This window comes from Pempheris klunzingeri, chromosome 14, assembly GCF_042242105.1.
Source record: "Pempheris klunzingeri isolate RE-2024b chromosome 14, fPemKlu1.hap1, whole genome shotgun sequence".
NCBI classification, from domain to species: domain Eukaryota; kingdom Metazoa; phylum Chordata; class Actinopteri; order Acropomatiformes; family Pempheridae; genus Pempheris; species Pempheris klunzingeri.
The window spans coordinates 21,258,966-21,284,474 of NC_092025.1; the positions used below are offsets into that span (position 1 = coordinate 21,258,966).

At 40.6% G+C, this 25,509-nt stretch overlaps 3 protein-coding genes, 1 long non-coding RNA gene and 1 other non-coding gene across 5 annotated transcripts in view; 4 read left to right on the forward strand and 1 right to left on the reverse strand.

Annotated features, from left to right (window-relative positions):
- The window catches only part of LOC139213250 (uncharacterized), a 72,260-nt gene extending 65,793 nt beyond the window's left edge, over positions 1-6,467 (forward strand). Inside the window, exon 2 of the long non-coding RNA XR_011585416.1 lies at positions 4,996-6,467. This is a non-coding gene — a long non-coding RNA (uncharacterized lncRNA). The remainder of the gene's footprint in view (positions 1-4,995) is intronic.
- pgrmc1 (progesterone receptor membrane component 1) lies at positions 115-6,467 on the forward strand. Its single transcript, XM_070843906.1, has 3 exons — positions 115-430; positions 3,009-3,164; positions 3,963-6,467. Exons 1-3 carry the CDS (start codon positions 133-135, stop codon positions 4,055-4,057), a joined length of 549 nt encoding a protein of 182 aa, XP_070700007.1. The 5' UTR covers positions 115-132; the 3' UTR covers positions 4,058-6,467.
- A 1,057-nt stretch (positions 6,468-7,524) lies between these two features.
- On the reverse strand, positions 7,525-7,635 carry trnal-caa (transfer RNA leucine (anticodon CAA)). Its single transcript has 2 exons — positions 7,598-7,635; positions 7,525-7,570 (listed from the first exon to the last, which is right to left on the reverse strand). It is a non-coding gene; the product is annotated as a tRNA-Leu (tRNA).
- Positions 7,636-7,836: 201 nt separating this feature from the next.
- cox7b (cytochrome c oxidase subunit 7B) lies at positions 7,837-10,652 on the forward strand. The gene is made up of 3 exons (XM_070843769.1): positions 7,837-7,962; positions 9,127-9,251; positions 10,411-10,652. Exons 1-3 carry the CDS (start codon positions 7,926-7,928, stop codon positions 10,495-10,497), a joined length of 249 nt encoding a protein of 82 aa, XP_070699870.1. The 5' UTR covers positions 7,837-7,925; the 3' UTR covers positions 10,498-10,652.
- Positions 10,653-11,512: 860 nt separating this feature from the next.
- pgk1 (phosphoglycerate kinase 1) lies at positions 11,513-25,053 on the forward strand. Its single transcript, XM_070843323.1, has 11 exons — positions 11,513-11,669; positions 14,737-14,787; positions 15,020-15,175; positions 15,468-15,612; positions 18,569-18,672; positions 18,815-18,934; positions 21,223-21,337; positions 23,254-23,433; positions 23,518-23,695; positions 24,145-24,243; positions 24,364-25,053. The coding sequence occupies exons 1-11, from the start codon at positions 11,605-11,607 to the stop codon at positions 24,402-24,404; spliced, it is 1,254 nt and encodes a 417-aa protein (XP_070699424.1). The 5' UTR covers positions 11,513-11,604; the 3' UTR covers positions 24,405-25,053.
- The last annotated feature ends 456 nt before the right edge of the window (positions 25,054-25,509 follow it).

Here is a 25,509-nt window from a genome sequence, read left to right on the forward strand (position 1 = left end):
CGATTGGTCGACACAGTTAACCTTTAATCTGAGACTGCGGCCGTGATTGGTTCAATGATTCACGAGCTCTACCAGTCCCACATCCACGGTCCCACCCACACACACACACACTCTGTAGAGAGAGGAGCCAACATGGCGGAAGCAGCAGAGGCAAGCGAGTTAACTTCTGGGGGAATTTTTCAGGAGATCTTCACCTCCCCGCTGAACCTGACCCTGCTCAGCCTTTGCTTGTTCCTCCTCTACAAAATCTTCCGCGGGGACAAACCGCCGGAGCTCGGCGAGGTGGAAGAACCGCTGCCCAAGCTGAAGAAGAGAGACTTCACCCTCGCAGAGCTGAAGCCCTACGACGGGCTGCAGGACCCGAGGATCCTCATGGCTGTCAACGGGAAAGTGTTCGACGTGACCCGAGGGAAGAAGTTCTACGGGCCAGGTAACGTCACCGCGAGCAAACTGCCGCGTCACGTTCGACCTGCTCTGTCGTCATTCTAGAACGTCAGGTCACCAACGGCCGCTGACGTGACGTGACGCGACGTTCTAGAATGACGGCGGAGCAACTCCATTGACTGCTAATTAAAATTATGTAATTAAAAGGCATCAGAACTTTCTGTGAGAAACATGTTTTACTTGTGTTAATGGGAGCCAACGCCACGCCCCCTCTGGCCGACTGAGATCCAGTTTCACAACAGGGCAGCCGCTGTAGCCTTGGAACCAGAGATCGTCTATGAAGAAGCTGACTGACTTTGGAGTTTCTCAGAAAAATAAAACAAACATAAAATAAATAATACTAGTACAACAACAACAACTACTGCTTCAAAAAATCTTAAATTAAAAGAATAATTTACAAACAAGAAAACACTTAACAGTAATTTCCCTTGAATATAAAAAGCATATTAGACGGGAAGGTTAAATTATATAAGAATAATGTAAAACAATTGTATGAAAAAGAAATATACATCATGAAATTAAATGTTTCCGAAAGTGCTGTAAGAAAGTGTGTGTAAACAGTGCGCCTGGACGTGTTTTTTTGTTTTTGTTTTTAATGATAACTACACCAGTAACTTTAAAGTTACTCCAAGTACACCCAAGCAAGTACCGTACTTAAAGACACTATTGATGTAATTTTACTTTTCTTAAGTATGCATGTTTCTGCTTCTGCTTCATTACAATTCAGAGGCAAATATTCTGGTTTTTATTCCACTACATTTATTCAAAACCTTTAGAATCACAAGCTGCCCAGCAGCATATAAAGTAATTTTTTAAATTAGCTCCAGCTTTAGCAGTTCAATATTGAAGTGAGGAACTCATTGATGGATCATTAATCATAATTCGACAATAACTATTTGCTGTTTTTCCCTGTTTTGTATCAGTATACATTTTTGGGTTTTGGACTGTTGATTGAAAAAGACATTTGGAGCCGCCAATTCTTTTTTTAGGGTAAGTCACATGAGTAAACCAACTGTCCCTCTTAAATTGGAATCACGATGAGATGGGATCTCTTTCATGACACAAGGAACATTTACAGTGAAAACACAGTTCTTTCACTTTACAGACAGGCAGGTGGAAGTACTGATACCATACTGTAAAAACTCCGTTTCAAATAAGAGTAACGTAAATGCTAAATGAGTGAAAGTATAAGCAGGAAAATGTTCATGAACTATTTAAAGTAAGGACTTAACAGGAGGGCGAGATGTGCTGCATCTTCTCCTTCACCTCCAGTTCTCTGAAATAAGAATCTGCTTCATGCCAACATTTCCATCACCAGGAAACAGACTCAGAGTCAGACCTCTTTGTTTGTTGTCTTATCTCAGATTGTAACCTCTGTTGAGTGTAACCTCTGACCAATATGATAGCTCACTGTCATGCAAACTTTCTCAGTGCACACACCCAGCCCCGAAGCCTTGGTTTGTTTGCATCAAAAGAATTTAGCTGATAAAAAAATGTGTCCACAGGCAGCAGCTTTGGCATCCTGCACAAGGACACGATGATCACTCTAAACTTGTAAAGTTTATGTGTTGGACGCCAGCTGAGTTTTGGTTCGCATGTTAAAATGACACAATGGTTCCTTTTGATTTCAGAGGCCAAAACAAAACCAAATGCTTTGGGTGTTAAATCCTGCAATAACACAAGCAACCATACAAGACCATTGATGAAAATACAGCCTTTTTACATTTAAATCAAGAAATATCTGAACTATTGAAGAATGAGTAAACATTTTTCACTGCTTCCTGACATTTGGTAGACCAAATGCCAATCAACAGATTCATCATTAATTTAAGTAATTATTAATAACATCCCTAAAATAGACAATCTGGATGAAAGTATATTCCTTCTGCTGCAAGGTAGAACAAGATTTCTAAAGGTGTCGCCATCAGATATTTACTGTATATGTATCATATGCTGTATTTAATCAAGACAAAGTAAATCAGATGAATTTTAGTATAAACTAGCGAGGACGTTTGTAGTTTCTCCAACTACCTGGACAGGAAACAGAGCTTCAGAAGAAAGAAAAGAAAGTGCAGTTCGGTAGAAAATAATTTCTACATTAAACTACTCACACCAAGCTCTGTGGATTATCATCGCATCACGATTTCTGGAGAGACTTTGCTGTTGCGTTTTTCAAATGTATTTTTTCTGTTATTTTCTCGATTGATCTATTTGTAGATTGGTCAAAAAAGCCCAAGGTGATGTCTTGTCTTATCCACAACCCAAAGATATTTAGTTTACTGTCATAAAGGAGCAGAGAAACCAGGAAATATTCACATTGAAGAAGCTGTAATCAAAGAATATTCACTTTTTTTTCTAATCGATTAATCAATTATCACAATTGTTATAGCCCAATGGCACAATGGAAGAAGATGTGTCAGTTTTCAGTCGGATGAGGTCAAAGATCTTTCTCTGGGTTTGTGTCTTTAGGATAAATAGATCAGCCTATGAGAGCGAAAAGAGAAAATACCAAGATAAAAAACGCACTAAATAATCAGCCTGTTTCTGTGTGTACTGTCTTGCAGAGGGGCCTTATGGAGTATTTGCGGGCAGGGATGCCTCCAGAGGTCTGGCTACATTCTGCCTGGAGAAGGAGGCCCTGAAAGACGAACACGATGACCTGTCGGACCTGAACGCCATGCAGCAGGAGAGCCTCTCAGAGTGGGAGACCCAGTTCACCTGTGAGTACACATGCCATTTTTCTGATGAGTTTATGGTCTCAATCGCTTGTTTCAAGTCTTCTTCAACACAGCATGATGTTCATTTAATAAATGATGATCCCATTTAGAGTAAAATAGACAATAAAGCAATAAATGCGGGATTACCCTGTTAGATGTGGGTCACGCCTAAACCTAACCCATCAGATGTGGATCGTGCATAAGCCAAACCAATCAGAAGTGGGTCAGTCCTAAATCTAACCAGTCAGAGGATGTCGCTGAATGCAAGTGGGGAAAAAGAAATCATGCGTCACATCGTGCTCCAGAAAACCAAGATGGCCGCAAAACATTTCAGGCTAAAAATGTCAGTTATGGTAAACAGTAATAGCGTCACACTAAAACACAATGAACAGGGAACTGTATGTTTGGACTCAAAAGCAGAAATAAAATAACTGTAATAATGATAAACCAACAAAAGTTAAGTTTATGGATCTCATTTTACCCATTAGTTAATCATTTTATTCATGTTCTGATAAACAAACATCAACAGATATGATTCGATTGATAAATAATGAAAAAATGAGTAGTTTCAGCTTTAGATTGACAACATTAGGTTTGACAGACGGATGATTGTTGTTAATAAACAGATGTTTGTAGCCAGATAGTTGACTTTATGACTTTGGTGATAGGAAATGGCGCTACATAAACAAATGCCAGAAAAGCGACAGAGCTATAGATCCCAATGAAAAGACCCCGCCTGAGAATTTGTTGCTATTGAGGCTGTAAATAACTTTCTTGTTTGCTTTTTATTCTCCGTTGCAGTTAAGTACGACTACGTTGGCAAGCTCCTAAAACCAGGGGAGGAGCACACAGAGTACACAGACGACGAGGAAGGAAAAGACAAAAAGACGGATTAGAGACTGAAAATTGACCACGAGGGGAACATGACGGATGCCTTAATGTTTGTGTGTAATTTGGTGCCTGCTGCTTCCTGTTAGGCCCGTTCAGAGAAAACTCCTCTGTATGCATTCTAGTATTTTTGGACCATCAAATCTGGATTTTATACGCTGAATGACTTCCATGTATCTCTGTTTATGTTATTTGAAGGTTCGATGGCATTAACAGTTAGATATACTGCACTCTGATGTAGAGCTGTGTAGCGTCGTTAGATCAGTTTCTGTAAAAATGGATCCTTAGATTGTCGTAGAGAATCGAAGATTTCTAATGAAGCTGCTGGTGGTTGTGAGTCCTGTAGGTTGAGGCTATAGTTGTCTGTCTAAAGAAGGAGATTAGCTGTAGACCTTTAAGATCCTTTTTGTTTAGCCTGAAACAGCTGTTATATTGCTTTCTTTTGAGCCACCAGTTTCCATTGACAAAAACAATAATTTTATCTTGCAGAACATGAGTTGCTGGTCTACTGCTGTCTTGATCATATAGTTTGTTTGTGTTATTGTGTATTACACAAATATTGTATTGGTTCTGAAATACCTTTACAAAGCACATTAAGCACACAGTAACACAAACTACCTAACCAGTTTAGGCAGCAGTAGACCAGCAACTCCAGTGTTCTGCAAGGTTAAATTACTGTTTTTGTCAATGGAGTCTGGTGGCTTTGAAGAGAGTGATATAATGGCTGTTTCTGGTGAAACCAAAGGGATCTTACAGATCTCTCTCTGTAGGGATCCTTTCAATAATGTTGTCAGACACTTAGAATAACAATCTGAGCCTGTCAGTGGTAAAAACAAACAGTGGACGTGCTGTGACGGGCGAGGTTGCCTTAAAAGACTACATTACGGCCATTGTAACCTGTTCCCCATCTGCTGGCTGAGTTCTTTGAACTTTTTGTACCTACCAGGCATTTCAAACACAAACTACATTAAAAATAGGGCCCAGGTTTAAAAATGCCGGCGTTCTCCTTTAATATCGCTGCTGACGTTACGCAGGTTCAATACATTCCTTTCACCAAAAGCTCGGCTCAGCTCACACTGAGACAAATTATCTCAGGAACAAGGTTCATTTAAAATTAAGAAAAATATATTGAGGCTCTTGAGATTAAAGGACAACGAAAAACACCAGAATTTTCCTTTAACAGTAGTACAACACAGCTATTTGTACCCAATGCTGATGACATTAATGGTGTTTTCACTTAAACGCTGCCAAACGAATCTCTTTTAAGCACTTTTTCTTAATAAAAAGCATCTAATTTCACCAATCTGCCGGTAATATTATTCCAGCCTTTATTTACCTTTTTATATAAAGTGAACTGACCCCAAAGCACACATCATGTTCACTGACACACTGGGCACATTTTCAGTGTTCATTTCTGTTGTTTGACAGCCTTTCTACTATTTCAACAAACACTGTAAAGCTCACAGTGACAATCCAGGGCATCTAAATATGAATTGACACCAATTTATTATCGATTTAGTGCTTAAGTCATTTATCAAACAACAATATAAACCATTCTCTGGTTTTTAGGTCCTCAGATTTGCTGCTTTTCTTTGCTTCACGATTATAAACATGATTTTGGACTGTAGGTTGGACAAAACAAGCAATGGTTTTTTTTTTTGTTTTCCAAAAAACTAAATGCAGAAAACGCTAGAATTTAAAGTCCTCATTGACATGCAGTGTTTCCAGTGTCAACATTTCATTACAGAGGAAACTTGTCACAAAGTTACAGATAAAATGCATCACTTAAAACACTAAAAAGACCAATAACACAAGAAAATTAGAAGCAAATGTGTCTCAGCTCACGGTTTCTTTACCTGCCTTTTGACAATAAATCTGTGATGGAAATGGATCGAACATTTATTACGAGGCCTCTGATCCTCTGAAAGTCTTGTTTTTTTCTTTCTGATGGTGAAACTTTCTCGCCTCCTGTCAGGTTGTGCTAATTACATGCTGTTTAGGTCTTGAACAAACCAACAAGAAATAATGATTAAACCTTCAACCTGCCTGAATCTGATGTCTTTTTATTCCAGGCTTGACAAATCAGTGATGACAAGCAGATAATAATCTAAAACCCTGATCGCTCATCAGCTGTATTTGTCTGTCTGAGCGCCCGGGCTGCAAATGACACACCAAGAATATTTTCTTTTCCCACAAATGTGTCAGTGAAATCCTGCAGAAACTTTTCCAGTTAGTTTTATGGAAAAATCTGGATCATCTGTCAACAATATCTTTCTTTGCCTCCGTCGTCCCTGTAAAAAATGGAGAGACTGAATGAGGGAACGTCTTCAGCATGCATGTACATACATGAACTAAATGTCGTAATACTGCCGTAATCCTGAAAATGATATTTTGATTTAATAAAGAAAACTACAAAAATCCAAACTTTTCTGTCTGATTTTTAAATTACCTTATTTACTGTAATGAAAATTAAGTATTGATCTGCTGAACATAAACTAAATATTTTTCTTGTATTATATTCAAGTTAACACTTGCATTTCTTGGTTGTTTTTGCATTTCCTCTTAAATACTTTATTCATTTTAATGTATTTTTTAATAAATTAGAGGTTTTGTTGTTTTTTTATTCACGCATATATTTAAATCCACACTGAAATGGCAATTTAAGATTATTAAAGTAATACAACTGGGAAAAATCACGTGTTGAATTGTAAGTGTTATAATTTGTATATAATATAATGTATATTGTACATAATATTTATGTATTTTGTGCTGAAAATGAGATAACAGTGGACAGGTTGTTTTCTATTTCTGAATTTTTTCTGAATTTTTACAAACCAAACAATCAATAAATCAAATGACAAAATAACCAGCAGATTAATCAATACTGAAAATGATCATTAGTTGCAGTGCAATACAAAATAGATCAAAATGTGCTCCACCTCGACCATCACCAACAGTCAAATCCTGTTTTTACATGAAAACATGAGCGATAATAGTACAACAATCACTGGGGACATTCTTCTGCACTTAGTACTTTTATCTTCAATACTTAAAGTACATTTTCCAGATTATAAAAACAAATATTTTCACTCCTCAGAACCAAGCAAAGGGAAGCAGCTTTCAGTTTCTATGATCCCCACCTCAGGAACTCAGGCCTTAGTAAACATCACTGTTTACTGTGGCGCTCCGATAATAGAGCTACAGAACTTTCTTTTAATTTATAACTTTTTATACACATGCTTTTATTATCTTTGAATGCATCTTCTCTTAAGCTTTAACTATTCTAACTATTCTTGTGCTTTTATTATCTTTTACAGACACTTCTAATGTTCCTGTGTCTTGTTTCTACTGTATCTTAAGTCCCTGTAAAGCACTTTGAACTGCCTTGTGTCTGATTGGTGCTATATAAATAAAACTACCTTGTGTTGTATATCATAGTTATGTATCTCTGTTTTGATAATAGATAAAAAGTATGTGTCAGAAGTGGGATTCGAACCCACGCCTCCATTCGGAGACCAGAATACCCGTTTCAGCGGAAGGAGCTCATCCTTGAGTCTGGCGCCTTAGACCACTCGGCCATCCTGACACGGTGATAGTCAGTGTCATCAGTTTGACTTTTATTTTATAGACCACAGTTCTATCTACTTGTTAAACGGGTTGTTGTATTTGTAACAGGTCGAACTTGTAATTGTTTTGTATCCGTGTTTCATAGTCTAAATGTTTTAAGTTTTACTTCCTCTTCACGCACTTATAACGGTTTTAAGCCCTGCGCATGCGCAGAGTGACAGCCGTAACTTCCGGTGCATCTACGCACGGCGGCCATATTTGCTGCACCTCCATCGTTCAAGGGTATCTGAAGGCACCAGGCTAGACAACATGTACCGGTTTTCTAAAGCTGCACTTAACCTCACCGGTAAGGAAACAGGGCTTTCATTCAAATTCATGTTGTCTGCATGTAATTAAACCAGGCGACAGTTTAATGACAGCCGACTGCAAGTTTGCCTGGCCTGTCTTTGAGTCGGTGACCGCGGTTAACGTGCTAACGTTCACTGCTAGCTAGCTAACATTAGCAACTCATGCTAGACTGACTTAAAATACTGCTATTGTGGAATTAATTACCTGTAATTATCTTCTGTGAGTTAAACATGTTCTTTTTTCAGTTGTGAGTCAAACCATTTCTTGAAGTAGCCCTCTGAATATGTTCATTTTGGTTCTATCTGACACACTGACCTGTTTTAACTTTGTGATAACGATGAGCTAACTCGTATGTAATGATGGAAATGTGCATTATTATTAAGGTCAATTAAAGTTATTGAAAATGCATTAGTAACTTCATATAATAGGCTGCTCTAAACTGTGTTAAGCTGCCTGATAAAGGAAGGGCAAATAAGGACAAACAGACATCTGGCTAACTTTATATATTTTAGAAAACGCTCCAAGAAAAGTGTCAAATATGACCAATAACAGCTTTAGGTGGTTTTCTAGATCATGTTTTGGTCCCTAAACGTTGTTGTTCCATTTAAAATTAGACGATACAATGTGAAAGAGGTTATTTAAGGCCATCCTGTGTCCACATTGTTCAAGTATTCAAAGTGTTTATTGTCATGTGCACAGTAAGGAAACATGTTTCCCTGTACAATGACATTCTTACATTGGTATCCACAATGAATGCCAAAGAATTTAAGGATAAATAGCTGAAAAGGTAAATAGATAAAAGGCAGCATGTGGAAAAAATATATAATAGAATATAAACTGTGCAAAAATGAATAGTGCAACATCAGCTAGTGTGTTATGAACTAGTGTGTAACTATGAGTACAAAAGTATACACAATTGAGATTAGGTCAGCTTTGATTCAGGTACAGCAGGTGAGAACAAATGGAAAACAAGTCATGGATGTAGGATAGTGACCAGGACAAGACCTGATTGCACCCTAAATTGTGCCTTTATTATATGTTTGTATTCCGTTTTTTGAAAGCTTGTGTAAATTAAACTCTATTCAAAGAAACTACTAAATGCCACAAACAGCAATGTTAGTGTTAGCCATCACTACAAGCGTTGTGCTCTGTTGTCGCTCAGGTCGGGCGATGCGACAGGCGAGGCAGGTGAGGCATGGATCCACCGCCGAGGACGAGTTCCACACCAAGTACGGCACCAGCATGATGGTTGGCGGAGCGGTCTTCTGCACGGCTGTGTGGGCATACGTAAGTACTGCTGCCCCTTTTGTGTATCACACATTTATATGCATGACCTGAACCGGCGGACAAAACTCAGTATTTTAATGTCAGAAATCAATGCTGCACAAACCTCCAGAGTTTTAGTGTTTGCAAAAAGTGGAAATAAATGTTAAATCTTAAAGTGTACACTGATCAAAACATACTTTCCAAATAGATCACTGAGGATGACAGCCGAGTTTAAAATATAACTTTATCAACTATAAAGTTCCCACCAGTGACTTTATGGGAGAAGAATTTGCTTTTGGACACGATGAGTTGCTGTCAAACTACATAAGGATATAAAACACCAGGGTTGGGTCAGATTATTTTTAGATGTTGTCACTCAGTGGATAGAAATTATGCTGCATTTTTTGTAATAACTAACATAATCTATTGATTGCAAAAAAAAATTTTATCTAATATTATTACTTCTGGATTAGTTCACATGCAGACATCGACAGTTTTACACCCAATACTGAAAACATGGACGGTGCCATGAAAATTTAACTTTACAAATTACTAGTTAATTTTTTTTAAGAATTGCCCTATTTTTAAGACAATCAAATTCAATAAAGCAATCAATGACAATTTAACTACAATTGTATTTTTTTTTTTTTTTAATGTAATCTGGGCTGATTATCATTATTTTGTGTCTGTCTGACTATGTAATTCTGATTACATTCAATCCGTTACTACCCACTCCTATAAAACGTACACCGTGCAATGTTGGATGTCATGGTGCACTGGGGCTACTAGTACAAGTGCAGGAAAATGGTTAAATTTGTTGTTGTTCCTACTGTGGCACCAGGGCACAGCAGACATTAACACTAGTTAGTAACATTAGTTACCAATGTTTGTTTGGACTGTGGACCACTGGAGGGCGAACTGAGCAGGTTTACAGAGTAGTCTGAGTGTTTTACCACAATAAAAGTTTTAATCTTTGATAAAGAGTTTTTTTATTTGTATGTAGACTTTGATTTATGTATTGTTTCTGCAGTCTTTGGATTTTTAGTTGAATTTCTTTGCAATAATTAGATCTTAAAGTCTTTTTAATTATGTGAGAAACACTGTTGTCGCTCAAAAAGCTCTTAAAGATTAAAAAAAAAGTGACTTTGCTCTTGAAAAACTAGTTTTGTGTCTTGTCCAGGTGCTCACTCAGACTGGCATCGTCTGGAATATGTCACCTGTTGGGAAGGTCACACCCAAACCCTGGAGGGTGGCAGAGGAGGAGTGAAGAGCCGCCATGACAGACCTGGACCCCACCTGATATTAAAAACAATAAACCTTTTGGTTGTACAGATGAAAAGTGAATATCTGCGCGTTCAGACAGTGAATGCCTCTGTTTATTCCAACATGTTTCTTTGTCCAAATAAATTAAGTGTGATTCTACTGATCAGCGTTTTCATCTTTAAAACTGTGTGAACTGTCCAGTGAACATTTTCCACCACAGTGGTCGGTAAGTTTCTGGTTCCACGAGTTGGTTAAAGTTGAAGTATTGGCAACACAATGTGCTTTTTCTGAAGAAAAGTGACCCCTTTAATCTGACATTATTACTGCAATCAATTTGTGAAGTAAAGACTTCCCAATCCACAAGCTACACAGCAGTATATAAAGTAATTAACATGAACTCCTCCTTTACCAGCTGCAGCATTTTAGTGATGAATCCATCAAAAATTATAATCCAGTAATATAATAATCATTGTTCTGTAATGAGCCATTCTGCATGAGTACTTTTGGTGCTTTAAATGTATCTTGGTATTAATAGTTAGAACAGAGTATTTCTACACTGTGGTATTGTTGTATCCCTTCCTTGTATATTATATTGATAACTGCAGCCAGTAAAGGTGAAGCTCATTTATGCATATTTTATACGTTTCTTTAGTATATACTGCTGGGGATCAATACATTATTGATGCAATTATATAGTAATTTGTTAGAGATGTTTAATCTGAAGCTGCAAAGTAACCAGAGGTGATAAATGTAGCTGTATGAAGTAGCAAATAGGAATATTCAAGTACAAGTACCTCAAATTGTGCTGAAGTACTTCAGTAAATGTACTACATGTGAGCTGCGACGTCACCAGGAGAGGATGTTTACGTCAGAGGACACGCAGCAACCGTATCCAATAGAATGCGACGCTGTCCTTCATCTGTAGCCAATCAGAACAGAGAAGTGCCGGGCTGTAGCCAATGAGCACCCGGGGGGTGTGACCCTCCCCGCCCCGCCGGTGTCCCTCCGCTCCGCGCTAAGGTCACTGCTGTCATTCGGTAGCTAACCAGCCGAAGGAAGCGGAGGAGACCCAGCGAGGAAGGTGCAGGGAAGACCCAGCAAAACAAGCAACATGTCTCTGTCTAACAAACTCACCCTGGACAAGGTGGACGTCAAAGGGAAGCGGGTTATTATGAGGTGAGCGTTAACCGCATAACGTTAGCTTACGCGGCTAATTAGAAACGGGATTAATTGATGTTAGCTAGCTAGCTGACATTTTGGAGCTGTTCCGGGCAGCAGAACTCTCCCCCATGTGGTGTTAAACTGCCTGAATCTCTCACAGTGTTGATGTGTGGACTTAAAAGTGATGGTTGGCGGCGTGTGAGTGGGTTCAGCCCGCTGGACGGAGGGCAGGAAGTGAACTTGACCATGTTACGTGCCTCTGAGGAGATGCTGCATGGATGCAACCGACTGCATCCGTGCTGAAGCGTTAGTCACACCTTTAAAATAACAGCACACCAACATCACTGCAACAATACAACGTCTTGATAACATTAAACTGTTTTGGCACGCTGCATATGATGATTAATGACAAATACCATGTCTATGTAAGCTCTAGGTGATCTTCAAAGTGTCTGAGCAACATCTAAAAGCTCCAAAAACGATTGATTCATGGTTAAAAAGAAAAAAAAAAAAGAAGAAAAAATGGAGAAAATCAGGAAACATCAAATGCTTCATTCAACCCTTTTATATAAAATCTCAGAAACTAGTTAAGAGCCACAAGTCCAATCTGCTTTTGTCAGACATGCAGCCAGAGTGATATAAAAGCAGAAGCATCCTCACACTGGAGAAGCTGTAGCCACTCAGTGGACGGTGTTCAGGTCGAAGAAATGATCCTAAACGATTAATTGATTGTCCAAATGGTTGCAGATTGATATTCTTTCATTTAATTGGTAAATCTTTTCATCTCTAGTTGATGTCATAACATTTTTGACATTCTTACTTGGTGAACTACTAACTTAATTCCTTAAAAGGGGAAATAGATTAATTTAGTGTTGACCAACTGATTCAGCACTAGTCGACTTAAGCCAGCAAGCTGATTTAGTGCCTTGCTCAAAGGCACGCACAGGTTTTAATCCCTTCCTTTGTAGTCTAAGTACAATCTCCTCAGCTGGGAAGGTGTCCTGCTGCCTGCTGAACTGAACCTAAAGTAGTTTTTGAAAAGTAAAACGGTGCTTTCACTCTAATCTTTAAAACCTGAAATATAGCACAGTTACTTTATCACTGTGAAGTGATGTTTGCAATTTATCTATTTAATTAAGTCTATTTCTACAGACTTAATGGCCCTTGAAACTGACACCCACTGTGGAAATGTCAGAGGGCCATCTCGGTTTGCTCTGCTTGGTGATGCAATGACAGGCGGCGTAGGACAAGGTTCACCGACAGCACCAGCAGCCCCCCGGCTTTCACTGCTCAGTGTTAGAAGGTCAACTTCACTCGCTGAGGGGTTGTTCTTTGGCTAGAGAACAACAATTAGACCATAAGTTACCTCGTGTCACACCCCAGAGCCTTTAAAAGCTTGCCGTTTATGTGTTTTATCAACTTCCGGCCTCAGTAAGAGTATATTGTGTGAGCTGCTGCTCCAGAATTTAAAGAGTGCAGGTTGAGTGTTGCGGCAGAGACCCAGCAGTGCCTGACAGAAATCTGTTCAGAGGCCAGGAGACGACTTCCTGGAGGGATCACATGTGCTCACCCTGCTTCCTATCACGTAGCTCACTAAGACGTCACAGCTATTGTTGTACAGATATTTCTTGAGTTAATCTTAATAAATGGAGCCAGACTGTCTGAAACTGATGATAAATAACAACAGAAGAGAAAGAGGATGTTTTAAAGCCTCCAGCTCGGCTGCAAAATGCTGTTATTTTTGTGTTGTTTTCAGACATTGTGAGTTCTAACTAGCCATCCCACCCAGCAGCTGTCTTGGTCAGGAGGAAAACGTTGATACTTGTCATTTATCTCTCTTCGTGGTTGAAGGTTGCTATTAGCTAACCTGTGCTGTGCTGTGAACCACCGCTGTACTTTGGCTATTTGCCCATTAACGTTTAACTCGCACAGTGAGCTCATTTGTGCCCTCAGAGCGGCTCCTTCTGTGATTTGCAGATTCACGCTCAAGAGCAACAGATGGAGTGACGTAAGAGCGGAAAACTACTGCAGTATTTAGATGATTGAGTATTCTCTGTGTACAGGAGCAGCTGAGCCGTTGAATTGCTGACTGTTGGGTTTCAGGCTAAGACAATGGATGGCTGTTGGTATGGCAGTGGGTACTGTGTGTGTGCACTGTGTGTGTGTGTGTGTGTGCACTGTGTGTGTGTGCAGACTGATCATGTGCCTCAGTGCATCCTCAGACGGAGAGAGGAGGGAGGTTGGTTATGTAACTGCCTGGAGTACGAGGGATGCAGCATGTCCACACGAGCTGCCAGCGTGCAGCGCTGCACGGCTGCCTGCGCTACAGGCTCAGTGGGCAGAGCAACACAAAGACACTAATGCCGCCAGCAAAAAGGCATTGTGGGTAAAAGCCTCCAACTAATGGAAGCGTCTGGACATGTCTGCATTGACTGTCTTTTGTACTGATGCCCAATAATCATACAGGTACCAGAATGCAATGCAGCAACAAGTAGTTTGATGTTTAAGAGGGTGGAGGGGAGGACATTGGATGCATACAGTGGATGCACTTCAGGAATAAACAGGAAAATGTTGTTGAACATTCAAAAAAAGGTTTCAATTTCTGTCCACTAATTTTTTGCAGATTTCTCAGTGTAAGAATTTCTTCCTTGACCAATTTCTCTCCTGTTCCCGTTTTTGTGTCAGATGGATTAAAAAGGTTTATTTGAGTCAACCTGAACATGAACAGCTAACATTACAGTTTTAAGGACTTAATTGAAGCAAACCTAACCTTAATTACTGCTACCCTGCGTATTGTGTTTATCTAACAATATCTAAAGTTTTTGAGGTTTCTTGAGACCTCAGCATAATTATTTCAGAATAAGACATTGAGGGGTGGATATCTTCTGAAAATGGATTCTTACATACACACATTTGAGGTCTGTGTGTACAGTCCACAGATGTAGACTGTATGTTTAATTCACAGCTGAAGAACATCACACATGTGGACTGTTGAAAAGGGAAATCAATTACGACTGTAATGCATTGACCATCTCAGCAGTCTTTATTTCTTTCTGGTAATTGAGTTTTTTTTCTCTTTCAGGGTTGACTTCAATGTTCCCATGAAGGACAAGCAGATCACAAACAATCAGAGGTAAAGTCATTTCTGAAGCATCCCGTCTGCTCTTAAAGTTAAAACCAATAAACATGCAAACAAAGAATTTCCCTCCTCATCATCGACAGTCTGTTACATAAAATGTTTTGAGCACCTAAAAGTACATTTTATACGAGCCTCACAGAACTGTTATTTTTGAAATACAATGTTTGCATCTAATAGCAATGAAATATATGAATAAATAAATGTTTCAATGCAATAATATTTTCAGGGTCAAGGCGGCTGTTCCCAGCATCCAATACTGCTTGGACAACGGGGCCAAATCCGTGGTGCTGATGAGCCATCTGGGGCGTCCTGACGGGAACTTCATGCCTGAGAAATACTCCCTGGAGCCCGTCGCCGCCGAGCTCAAGACCCTGCTGGGGAGGTCAGTGGACGGGCCGGAGTTATAAGCCTTTGATTATTGGTTGATTTGTGGATACGTTTGCTTAGTGGTGGTAACGGTTACGTTTAAAAACTCATATGTATATCAACCAGAAGCACATGTTGAGCAGCTACTCAGTCAGTAAAGATCAGAGAGTCTGTTTACGGTGCAGCCAAACAAACTGAGGCTGTCGGTGCTTCTGATTAGAGTTAAATAATGTCTTTGATCGAGAGAGGACGGGCGATCAGTTATCATTGTGCTCCCTCGTCCTCACTGGTCCTCTGTGGCTCTGCAGGGACGTCACCTTCCTGAAGGACTGTGTGGGTGCGGAGGTGGAGGGCGCCTGCGCTGACCCCACCACCGGCTCCGTCATCCTGCTGGAGAACCTCCGCTTCCACGTCGCAGAGGAGGGAAAGGGCAAGGACCCTGCTGGGAACAAGGTGAGCCTCCAGCAGTTGTTGATGTTTGTGCTCGTATCATCTAAATATCCCAACTCAGCCTCAGATCAATAGATCGTCAATAAAGTAGCTCTGCGGTGGTCGTGGAACACATTTTTCTCTTGATGTACAGAAAGAGTTGTTTCACATGAGCTAGCTGTTGTGCTAAGTGTTGCCAAAATGATTAAGTAAGAGTTTACTGCTCAGTTAGGCTTCTTTTGACTGTAGTGTCCGAGTAAAAATGGTTTTAGTGCAAATTGTGACCATTTAAGTGGCTTTTTGTAGCATTTGGGTGGACAACAACACCTGCTCCACCTTTAGAAGAGAATTAAGAAGAGATTGATTGGGTGCTGTTGGATTATGGCCCTCTAATTAAAACAGAAGAAGGCGGTTTCTTCTTATTACTTTATTTTTCTTCTTGCACTCTCATAACCGAGAGGCTCTGACAACCACGACAATGGCCTCTATTGAAAGCTGCGTGTGTTACTTTGATGAAAGTATCATTTATATTCAATTTCATGCTTAAATACAAATACTATTTTGCTCATAAGATATTGGAAGGACAAAGAACTCCTCTACACTCTGAGGCATAATAATATAGCTACTTTAAGCTCAGTCAGGCAGGTGTAAGGCTCTCTGTGTGCTGTCTCGGCTCTGTCCCCCCTCGAGTCTCTGCCCGGCAGAATTTGCTTGGTCATCTGGAGGAAAACATGCAGCCGCTCCAGCTGCAGTGTCCCTGAAATGGCTGCCTCACCTCACATGATGCCTGCGTCAGGACTGGTGCACCACAGTAAAGAAAAACTGTGAGGCAGTCTGGAGGCTTCAACAGAGGAGCTTCGTAAACAAATAACATGAGCAGTGATGATGAAGCTTAATGCGCCGAGATAAACAGGGTTTGACTGATATACAGACAGATCCAGGCTGAGCACCGTCTTCGGACAGCGTACGAACGTTGGTCCTGGTGGATCGGCAGCTCTGACCTGCTGACATTTATCCTGAAGGTCAGCAGGTTGTCCCGGCTGGACGTGTTGCTTTTCCTGTCCTGGGGGGCCTGGTTGGTATGCGGCCTGTGTGGGTTGGTCTCTACTGTACTGCTGCACTGTATCAGACGGGAACCTTTTATTTTTAGTGCGTTATACAAACATTTCTCCGTGACACAGCTGAGATGAGTGTGTCTCACTCTAACGTGTTAAAGAGGCCGGAGGGTCCTTTGCCTCCATCTTACCAGTAATGTATTGATTTCAATAATTTTCCTGCTCCTATAAATCAGAATCACAATCAGATTTTGTTGAGTACAAGGAGTTTTACTTTGGTTTTTCCGTAGCTCTCATGTACTTACACACAAACCGACAAAAAGGGAGACGAGAACAAGTCAAACAAAGTAAACACATTTAATTTAAGCAACAAAAAAAAAGGAAACATGAATACATTTGACACCAATCAGCATTAATTTTCAACGTGAATGTGAACCTCCACTACATTTAATGAGAACTGACACGCACTGATGTTCAAATCTGGGTTTGAGGAGAGAAGCCAGTGAAGCCTCGAGTCGCCACCTTGTGTTTTTGAAGCCAGAACTGATGGTTCCTCAGAGACTTCCTCTGATTGGTTAGTCAGAAGGTCGACCCGCCCTAAAGCGTTCCCTGCTTTATCGTCTATTTTCCGCTAAATGGGACCATGATTAACTAAATGAACATCATGCTGTGTTGAAGAAGACTGTAAAGCAACTGAGACCATAAACTCATCCCAGCATAGTCGCTCCCTGCTGGACGTTAAGAAGAATGCAGGTTTAAGGCCTCACTTTTCAGACATGGAAGCTACGCTCACTTCTTTTCTACAGTCTATAGTTGCGCCCCACCATCGGTCGGCCCTTTGGGCCAAACAGTACTCCACCACTGACCATGATATATGAATATTGGTCATGAAATATAGAATATGTACAGATTGAAATAGTTCTCTCATAGTGACTTGGTGTCCTCGGTGTCTTGTGGTTGAACTGGGACGTCCTGAATGAGTTGTGGCCCGTTTCATACAGTCGTGACCCACCACAAATAGAATCGAACTCTGTGGGAAACACCGATCTGTGGTGTCGAGCGAAGGGGGAACTGTAGGCTCGTCTGACATTTGAGCGACACTGAAGAGCTCTCTTGACCTTTTCCTGCCCTCCAGTCAAGCAGTCATGACCTTCGCCTGTTAAAGTGCAGCAGGAATCTGATCCACAATGATCACACGTACATGAATAGATGCTCCGAGCTGGTGGAGGCGCTAAGCCAGAGACATTTGCCTCTAATTCTCCCAACAGACTGTTTTTCCAACATTATTTGCTTGGATTAATTTCCACAAAGCAGAGATCAGTCTGACAGAGCCTGAGGCAGTTTGTCATGACGCTTCTCTTTCTACTCTTGTTTTGCACCTTTTTTATTAATTCTGTTATGTCTCTTATAGTCAGGACTGCATGCAGCATATTGAATTACGATGAGCCACAGACTATTCTCATAATCTGAACATTTTAGTTTCACTGACGTCATCGTATCAGCAGCTCAGGAGGCCACCTGTTCGCTGCACCCATCCCAAAAACAGGAATGACAGCCTGTAAGCTTTTATCATTAACTGAGCGTTCATCCACATGTTTTATTTATAATAATTTATCCTGGAAATTCAGAGTTGTTATGCTTGGTTGTATGTATCATCATGATTAAATCACGACGTACGTGTGACTTAAACGTCACTTGAGCTTCCACTGAAGAGAAAAAACATAAATTCAAATTAATGTGGGAATCAACACGCATTAGTTCTGGGTTGGGTTTTTTTTTGCCGATTTTCTGTAACTGTTAAGATTTGTGCTACATTTGGACTGAGACTTTTCAAATCCATATGAAGTTTGCAGCCTTTGCTACAGGTGACTCCATCCTCCTCCTCTTCTTCTTCTCTCACTCTTTCCCATCTTTTTCTCCGTCAGACTAAGGCCTCCCAGGAGGAGATCGACTCCTTCAGGGCGTCTCTGTCCAAACTGGGAGACGTTTACATCAACGACGCCTTCGGCACGGCTCACAGAGCCCACAGGTGAGTCTGGATGCAGCGATGACGATATCATGATGATGATGATGATGATGACGATGAAGAGAAAATCAGAAATGGCTGCTGCTTTTTCACTGGAGTTCTTCTTCCCTCTTCCTCCTCCTCCTCCTCCTCCTCCTCTCCCCAGCTCCATGGTGGGAGTGAATCTGCCGAAGAAGGCGGCCGGTTTCCTGATGAAGAAGGAGCTCGACTACTTTGCCATGGCTCTGGAGAAACCTCAGAGGCCGTTCCTGGCCATCCTCGGAGGGTGAGAACGGTTCTTTTCAACAGTTCATCTTCAGACTGGCGTCAACACAATGGAGGGGCGGGGTCACTTCAGCTGTCCGTCAGACATTAAACACAATCCAGGAAGTCCAGTTTGAGTAGCAGAAGACGTGTTTGATGGAAAACCACTGCAGAGATGTTTATTACACTTTGACAAAGGATTTTATAACTCTGGAGTTGTTAGTTAGATCGAGAGGTAAACGGTAGAAAACTACAGATGTCTGATACGATTCTTTTCCTTTCTGATACCGATTGTTTGTCTCTAATCATCAGGACTGCATGCAGGTTATTGCATTGAGGTTACAGAGTATTGATCCGATACCAATGCAACAAAAAAGAGAGAGACCGAACGGGGCTTGTGGGTGCTCTTCCTCTCCTGTGGTTTGCGAGTCATAACACCTCAGCCTTTTTTAAAGCCCCCAGGTGGCCGTCGAGGGATAGAGACTATAAGCTCATTATGTAATCTGTGGTGTCACAGTACGCCGCTTTCTTTAAGACGCCATCAGGACTGAGTGTGCAGAAAACGAGCAGCCAGAGATGAGTCGTCATGGAAACCCTAAATGTCCATTTCAGGAATATTTTCAGGGCTGATAATGTAGGGGAGAATGAATTATTAAAACATGTTTTATCAGGGATTTTTGTATGATATTACTAAAAAGGAGTTCAGGAGCTAGTTAGAAAATGAAAATAAGTAGACGGGAGAAATGTTGGTTTGTGATCCAGGATTTTAAAGTGGGTTTAAAATGATTTTTTGTTTTTTGCATGTCATGTTACTTTTAACTTTCATTGAAAACCAACATTTTATTTTACATTTGACTCGGTGTGGGAGCCCCGAGCATTAAGACAGCAGATCAGCTGGTTTTTTAACTTGTTTTCCACATGTGTGTCCTTGCTTTTGAACTGAGCTGTTTAGTTTCATGTGAAAAAACAAAGATTGGGTGTAATTTATCTGTAATCAATAAGGAGGAGGTCAGACATGGGTGAAGCAGACTGAGAGGGCACAATAAAAGCAACAAAGTGCTGCCACTGTGGACAGAGTGGGAGATGAAGAGTGTTTCACCATTAGCTGTCTAATAGTCCTGCCTCCTTGCTGTGGTTTTACGTCTCGGCGGTGCTGCAGGTGGTTTTATATTCGTTGAGTTGTGGCCGCACAGTTGGCTGAATAAAGAGGAAACACAGGCTGAAGCTGCTGTAACCGACGCTCAGTTTAACCGAGCTGTCGGAGGCCTCGTGGGATTTAGCCCCTCGCGTCAGAGTCCATTTTAGTGATTGTGCAACTGAGAGGCTCAGCCAGTCACCTTCCTCTGCCTCACAATCATCAATCAATACTGTTAAATGATCAGCCAGTTAACAAGCTCAGCACAGGGTAAGGTCACAGATTAATGTGTCTGAAGACTTATCAGAGGTCAAAACACAACACGACAATATTTTACAGCTCTGGAAAGTTTCCACAGTGGGAACTATTTTCATCAGGTGTGAGGTGAACGGTACTGAGCTGCAACAATAAAATGATCAATCGATTAGCCAGTGAGTGAAGATCTGACGGTGTCATCGTTTTTAAATCACATCTCAAACCTTTGTTAAAGCTTTTTATTATTATACTCCAGCACACTGTTTTATTTCCAACATGTCCGATGTGTTTATTATTATTATTATTGGGTATTTTATACTGATTTATGTTCGTATTATTCTAATTATCTGGTTTTACTCACCTCATTGTTTTCCTGAAATGTTTTAATCGTGGTTCAGCTGTGTTAAGTATGTTGTAGTCAAAGGGCTTTATATGAATCCCAGTTTCTTTATTATTGTTAGTCAACATACTAAAAATTCATGAATTCAAGCTTCTGAAGTGTCAATTTTTGCTGTTTCTTGTCTTAATTGACTTTCAATCAGGCAAAATAAGGTCGCCTTTGGCTTTAGCAAACCATGGTGGGTTTATTTTTCCAATTTATTTACCTTTTAAACTGCAGTTTTATGGACCAGATGATTAATAGAGTTAATAATCATCAGATTAGATAAAATATATATATTATAAGAACTGTTTAAATGGTTGCAGCTCTAAAAAACAAAAAAAGGAAAAATGCGGCGTTTAAGTTACAAAGAAATCGACCAGGAATGTTTGCAAAGACCAAAAGATAAATCTTTAATAAACCATTAAAACCCTGATGAGATATTTATATATAGTATAAAGCAGTGTAATGTGCTACAGTATGTACAAGTCCGTGTGTTTCTTATCTATACTGATGTGCTCCTCCTCTGTCGGTCTTTCAGAGCGAAGGTGAAAGATAAGATCCAGCTGATCAACAACATGTTGGATAAGGTGGATGAGATGATCATCGGCGGCGGCATGGCCTTCACCTTCCTCAAAGTCCTCAACAACATGGAGGTGAGGAAGACGACACTGTCGCAAAAGGAACACTGAGTTTCCCACGTAATGTCTCTAACATACACAAACATTAAAGAACGTACTGCGTGTTTCTTGTTATCCTTGAAGTGGTTTTAGTTCATATTTTCAGAGCGACAATGACTTTATATGTGAAAGTTGTCTGTTCTGGATTTCCAGGACACAATTTTACTGGCACTTGTACTTTTACCCTAAAAACACCAGTGCTGCCATGGCAGTGAAAAAGCCCTTTGACGTCTAAATAGCCAGTTTAAAATCCACATTTTAAAGCAGGTGATGCTTTCTATCAAATGTGAGTTTCTCCTCTCTGATAGGGAGGGATGCACGTACCTTTTTGTGCATTGAACCCTGTGTGACGTTAAAAAACATCGGTATTTAAAGGAAGGTGTTTCACAAGTTGAGTGACGCAATCGAGCTGCTGGACTCGCTGTTGAACGTTGGTGGTGTTCAAACAGACTTGTGAAATGTCTTTGTTTTGTTAGTTTCACAGCAGAGACGGAGAATCACGTTCATGGCCAAAGTCTGACCTCTGACAAAAAGATTTGACGAGAGAACATACTGTCTCGATTGTGTTATCCAGCCAAGTAGATAGTTTTAGGTTTATTTTCCCTCAAGTCTCTTTATAACCCTTAAACTTTGCAATTAGCATCCGAAATCATAATTCTCGAAGTCAAGTCTGAACATACAGACATGATACACATATTTTTAGCTTCAGTGAGACTTTCACTTCCTGAGGGCATCATTTTCTCTGACATTCATCTTGAACTAATGTCCATAAATGTGCATCGAAAAAAGGTGCTCTTAATAAGTGCAGAACTTGCCTGAGAATTATTCTAATTTTAAGTTTTCTTCAGTGTCAAAGTAACTGTAATAGTTGTCTGTACATCCATGGGTGCACTGCAAACAGGAACTGCTAACAGCTAATTCAGCATACTTTTAATGGTGCCAACTAGGTAAAATATAAACAAAATATAGGCTTTGATAAAACAAACTTCATGGCAACACTCCTGTCTGGAGAGTTTCTGTTAAGTAGTTTCTAGAAAGACACTTTTTTTTTCCATTCCTGTGAGCCCCAGAAACTAAATCCCATTCACCTCCATTGTATTGGGTTGCAAAAATCTCAAACACTGATATCTCAAAACATGAACAAATAAAACCAAAAAACTATCTGCATGGAGAGATACGGCTACAGGGGAGTGTGGAAATGTGTTCTTTTGTAATTCGGGTGAAATGACCCTTTAAACAAAAGCTGGTCGAGGTCAAATTTAGGTTATGAACGTGATTCTCAATGTTTGCTGCCTAATCAGAGACGTTTCACAAGTCTGTCTGAACACCACAAACGTTCACTAACCCAGATTTCAACACTAACACGTCTTTTATTGAACATTTATTTCTCCCACTGGTGAGCAGCTGTCGAGCTCCCTAACATGTTTCTTACCTAGTAACAAGTCAAAGGAAGATCCTGATTGGATAGATTTATTTTATTTTCTGAGCTTTATTCTTCCTTTGCAGATAATTTGCAGTGGTGTTGGGAGGGTTGAGAAACATTTGATAGTACTGTCCAAAAAAACAACAACCACAGCATGATGTATGAGTATATTTATTATCTACAGTAGAATTACAGGATATTTTGTGCATTTCATGAGTGACATTCACTAAACAGAATAAGAAAATAGAAAATGTAACCAAAGAGGTCAGATGTAGTCATTTATTTCCTTCATAGTCAACAAAAGCAGACTAAACTATCAGGTCCTGGAAAACAAAGTAAGGGAAATCTTTGGCTTGTAGCTAAAGAAGATTTAAGACGTGACTCAGGGCCAAACTTTAGCACACACGTCCTTAAATTTGGCTTTGGAAAAGTATTTTAATGTTGTTTTTTTTCCCCTCTCCCTCGCCAGATCGGTACCTCCCTGTATGACGAGGAGGGCGCCGCCATCGTCAAGGACCTGATGGCCAAAGCGGAGAAGAACGGCGTCAAGATCACGCTGCCCGTCGACTTCGTCACGGCTGAAAAGTTTGATGAGAACACCCCCACGAGCACCGCAACCGTCGCCGCTGGCATCCCCGTCGGCTGGATGGTGAGGAAGTGTTTATTTAAATGACTGACGGACAGAAGCTCCGGCTCTTTGCCTGTTTTTTGGTAATAATCATCTCGTCTGCAGGGTTTGGACTGTGGACCAGAGAGCTCGAAGCTGTACGCGGCGGCGGTGGGCAGGGCCAAGCAGATCGTGTGGAACGGCCCAGTTGGCGTGTTTGAGTGGGACAACTTTGCCAAAGGGACGAAGAACCTGATGGACAAAGTGGTGGAGGTGACCAAAGCCAACTGCATCACAATTATCGGTGAGGAAGACGAGCGGCTTTTTGATTGTTTGTTTGAGTCTGTCAGTTTGTTCATTAGTTCAAATCCTCGGTCCAGAAAACTGTCAGGATGTTGGGATACTAAAAACACTATACTGTAAGAATTATTACGTTATCGTACCAAAATATCTTCTGTGTGCTTTTTGGTACCTACTAATACAGCAGGTCTACTGTCTGGTAGAGTTTTACTTGGACTCAAACCATCATGCCTTCCCAGGTCAAACTGAGGCGGATTCTTCCTTTATCTGATTATTATGGTCTTTTTGATATATATTTTTCTATATTTTGATATTTATTGTCTTTGTTTTGTCCCCTGTGTGATTATCTGAAATGGTCGAAGAGCAATGAGACTGTGTACGTGTGTGTACGTGTGTGTGTGTGTGCGTACACTGTATCTATGACATTATGAACGTGTCTGCCTTTGTGTCCAGGTGGGGGCGACACCGCCACCTGCTGCGCCAAGTGGGACACAGAAGACAAGGTCAGCCATGTGAGCACAGGAGGCGGCGCCAGCCTGGAGCTGCTGGAGGGTGAGTGAGGATGATGATGATGATGACGATGAAGAACAAACAGACACCTTAAATGACCTGAAGTCGTCACATTGTTAGATGATGATGATGAGTTTGTGTTTACTCTCTTTGTGTCCTCAGGTAAAGTCCTGCCTGGTGTGGACGCACTGAGCAGCGTCTAAACTTCCCATCAGCCCACTGGTGTGTGTGTGTGTGTGTGTGTATGTGTATAAAAGTGTGTGTGTGTGTATGAGAGATGGGTCACTACTCCGCTGGACTCCTGTTTACTCCTGAAACCTCCTCACCGCACACGCACACCAAAAAACAAACAAACCTGCTTTACCGGCCATTTAATCTCATAATCAGTCTTTATTCGTTAAGTTGCGACTCACGGGAGAATAATTTCTTTTGCCTCCGGTGTATCGACGCGGTTTGTACCGAGCAGAGCCTCCTGCCTTACTTCAACATGCCGAAGAAGCTCCTCCAGTCAAACTATCAAAGACAGAAAAGGATCAAGTGGCTCGTTAAGGTGGAAACTGTTCAGATGTCGACCTGCTGAATGGACGATGATTCAGCTCACCCCTTAAACACTGGCTACTGTGTGTGTGTGTGTGTGTGTGTGTGTTACTGCGCCACTTTGGCATAGCCACCCACTGCACCCCCCTCAGTGTGTAAACATACAGTATATATATATATATATATAGAGAGAGAGATAAATGGTTAATGTGGTGTGTGTGCGCCTGTGTTTTCTGTCTGTTCACGCTAACGTCGGCTCTGGTCGTTGGTTTCTGGGTGTAAAACCGAATAATAAAACCGTCTCTGTGTAAAAACCTTTCTGTGACTGTTTGGTCTGTCATGGAAAACCTGGAAAAGTCATGGAATTAGTGAAAGTTTTGGAAAAGCGGTGAGATTTTGTTGTGTGTACATTAATTGTGTGCAGATCAATAGATGTAACAGATCGATAGGTTACTGTTTAATCGACTAAATAAAAATTCTATTAAACTAATATTACTAAAAGCCAAATACAAATATGACATGTTGTAGTAAAGCTACATACTTTTTAATAATATTGGGTATTTTCATCAATACTTATTCATATTCTATAGTGAGCTTTTTATGTAAAATGCAGATTTTTACAGCAGGCAGTCACATTTGATACGTTTTCTGAACTCTTCATTTATTTAATTGCATCAAATAAGAAAAACATTTATTATTTCTGATCTGAAGGAAACGCTCAAAAACCTCACAGTGATGACTCAGTCATGGTTGCCTGGCAACACGTGGATC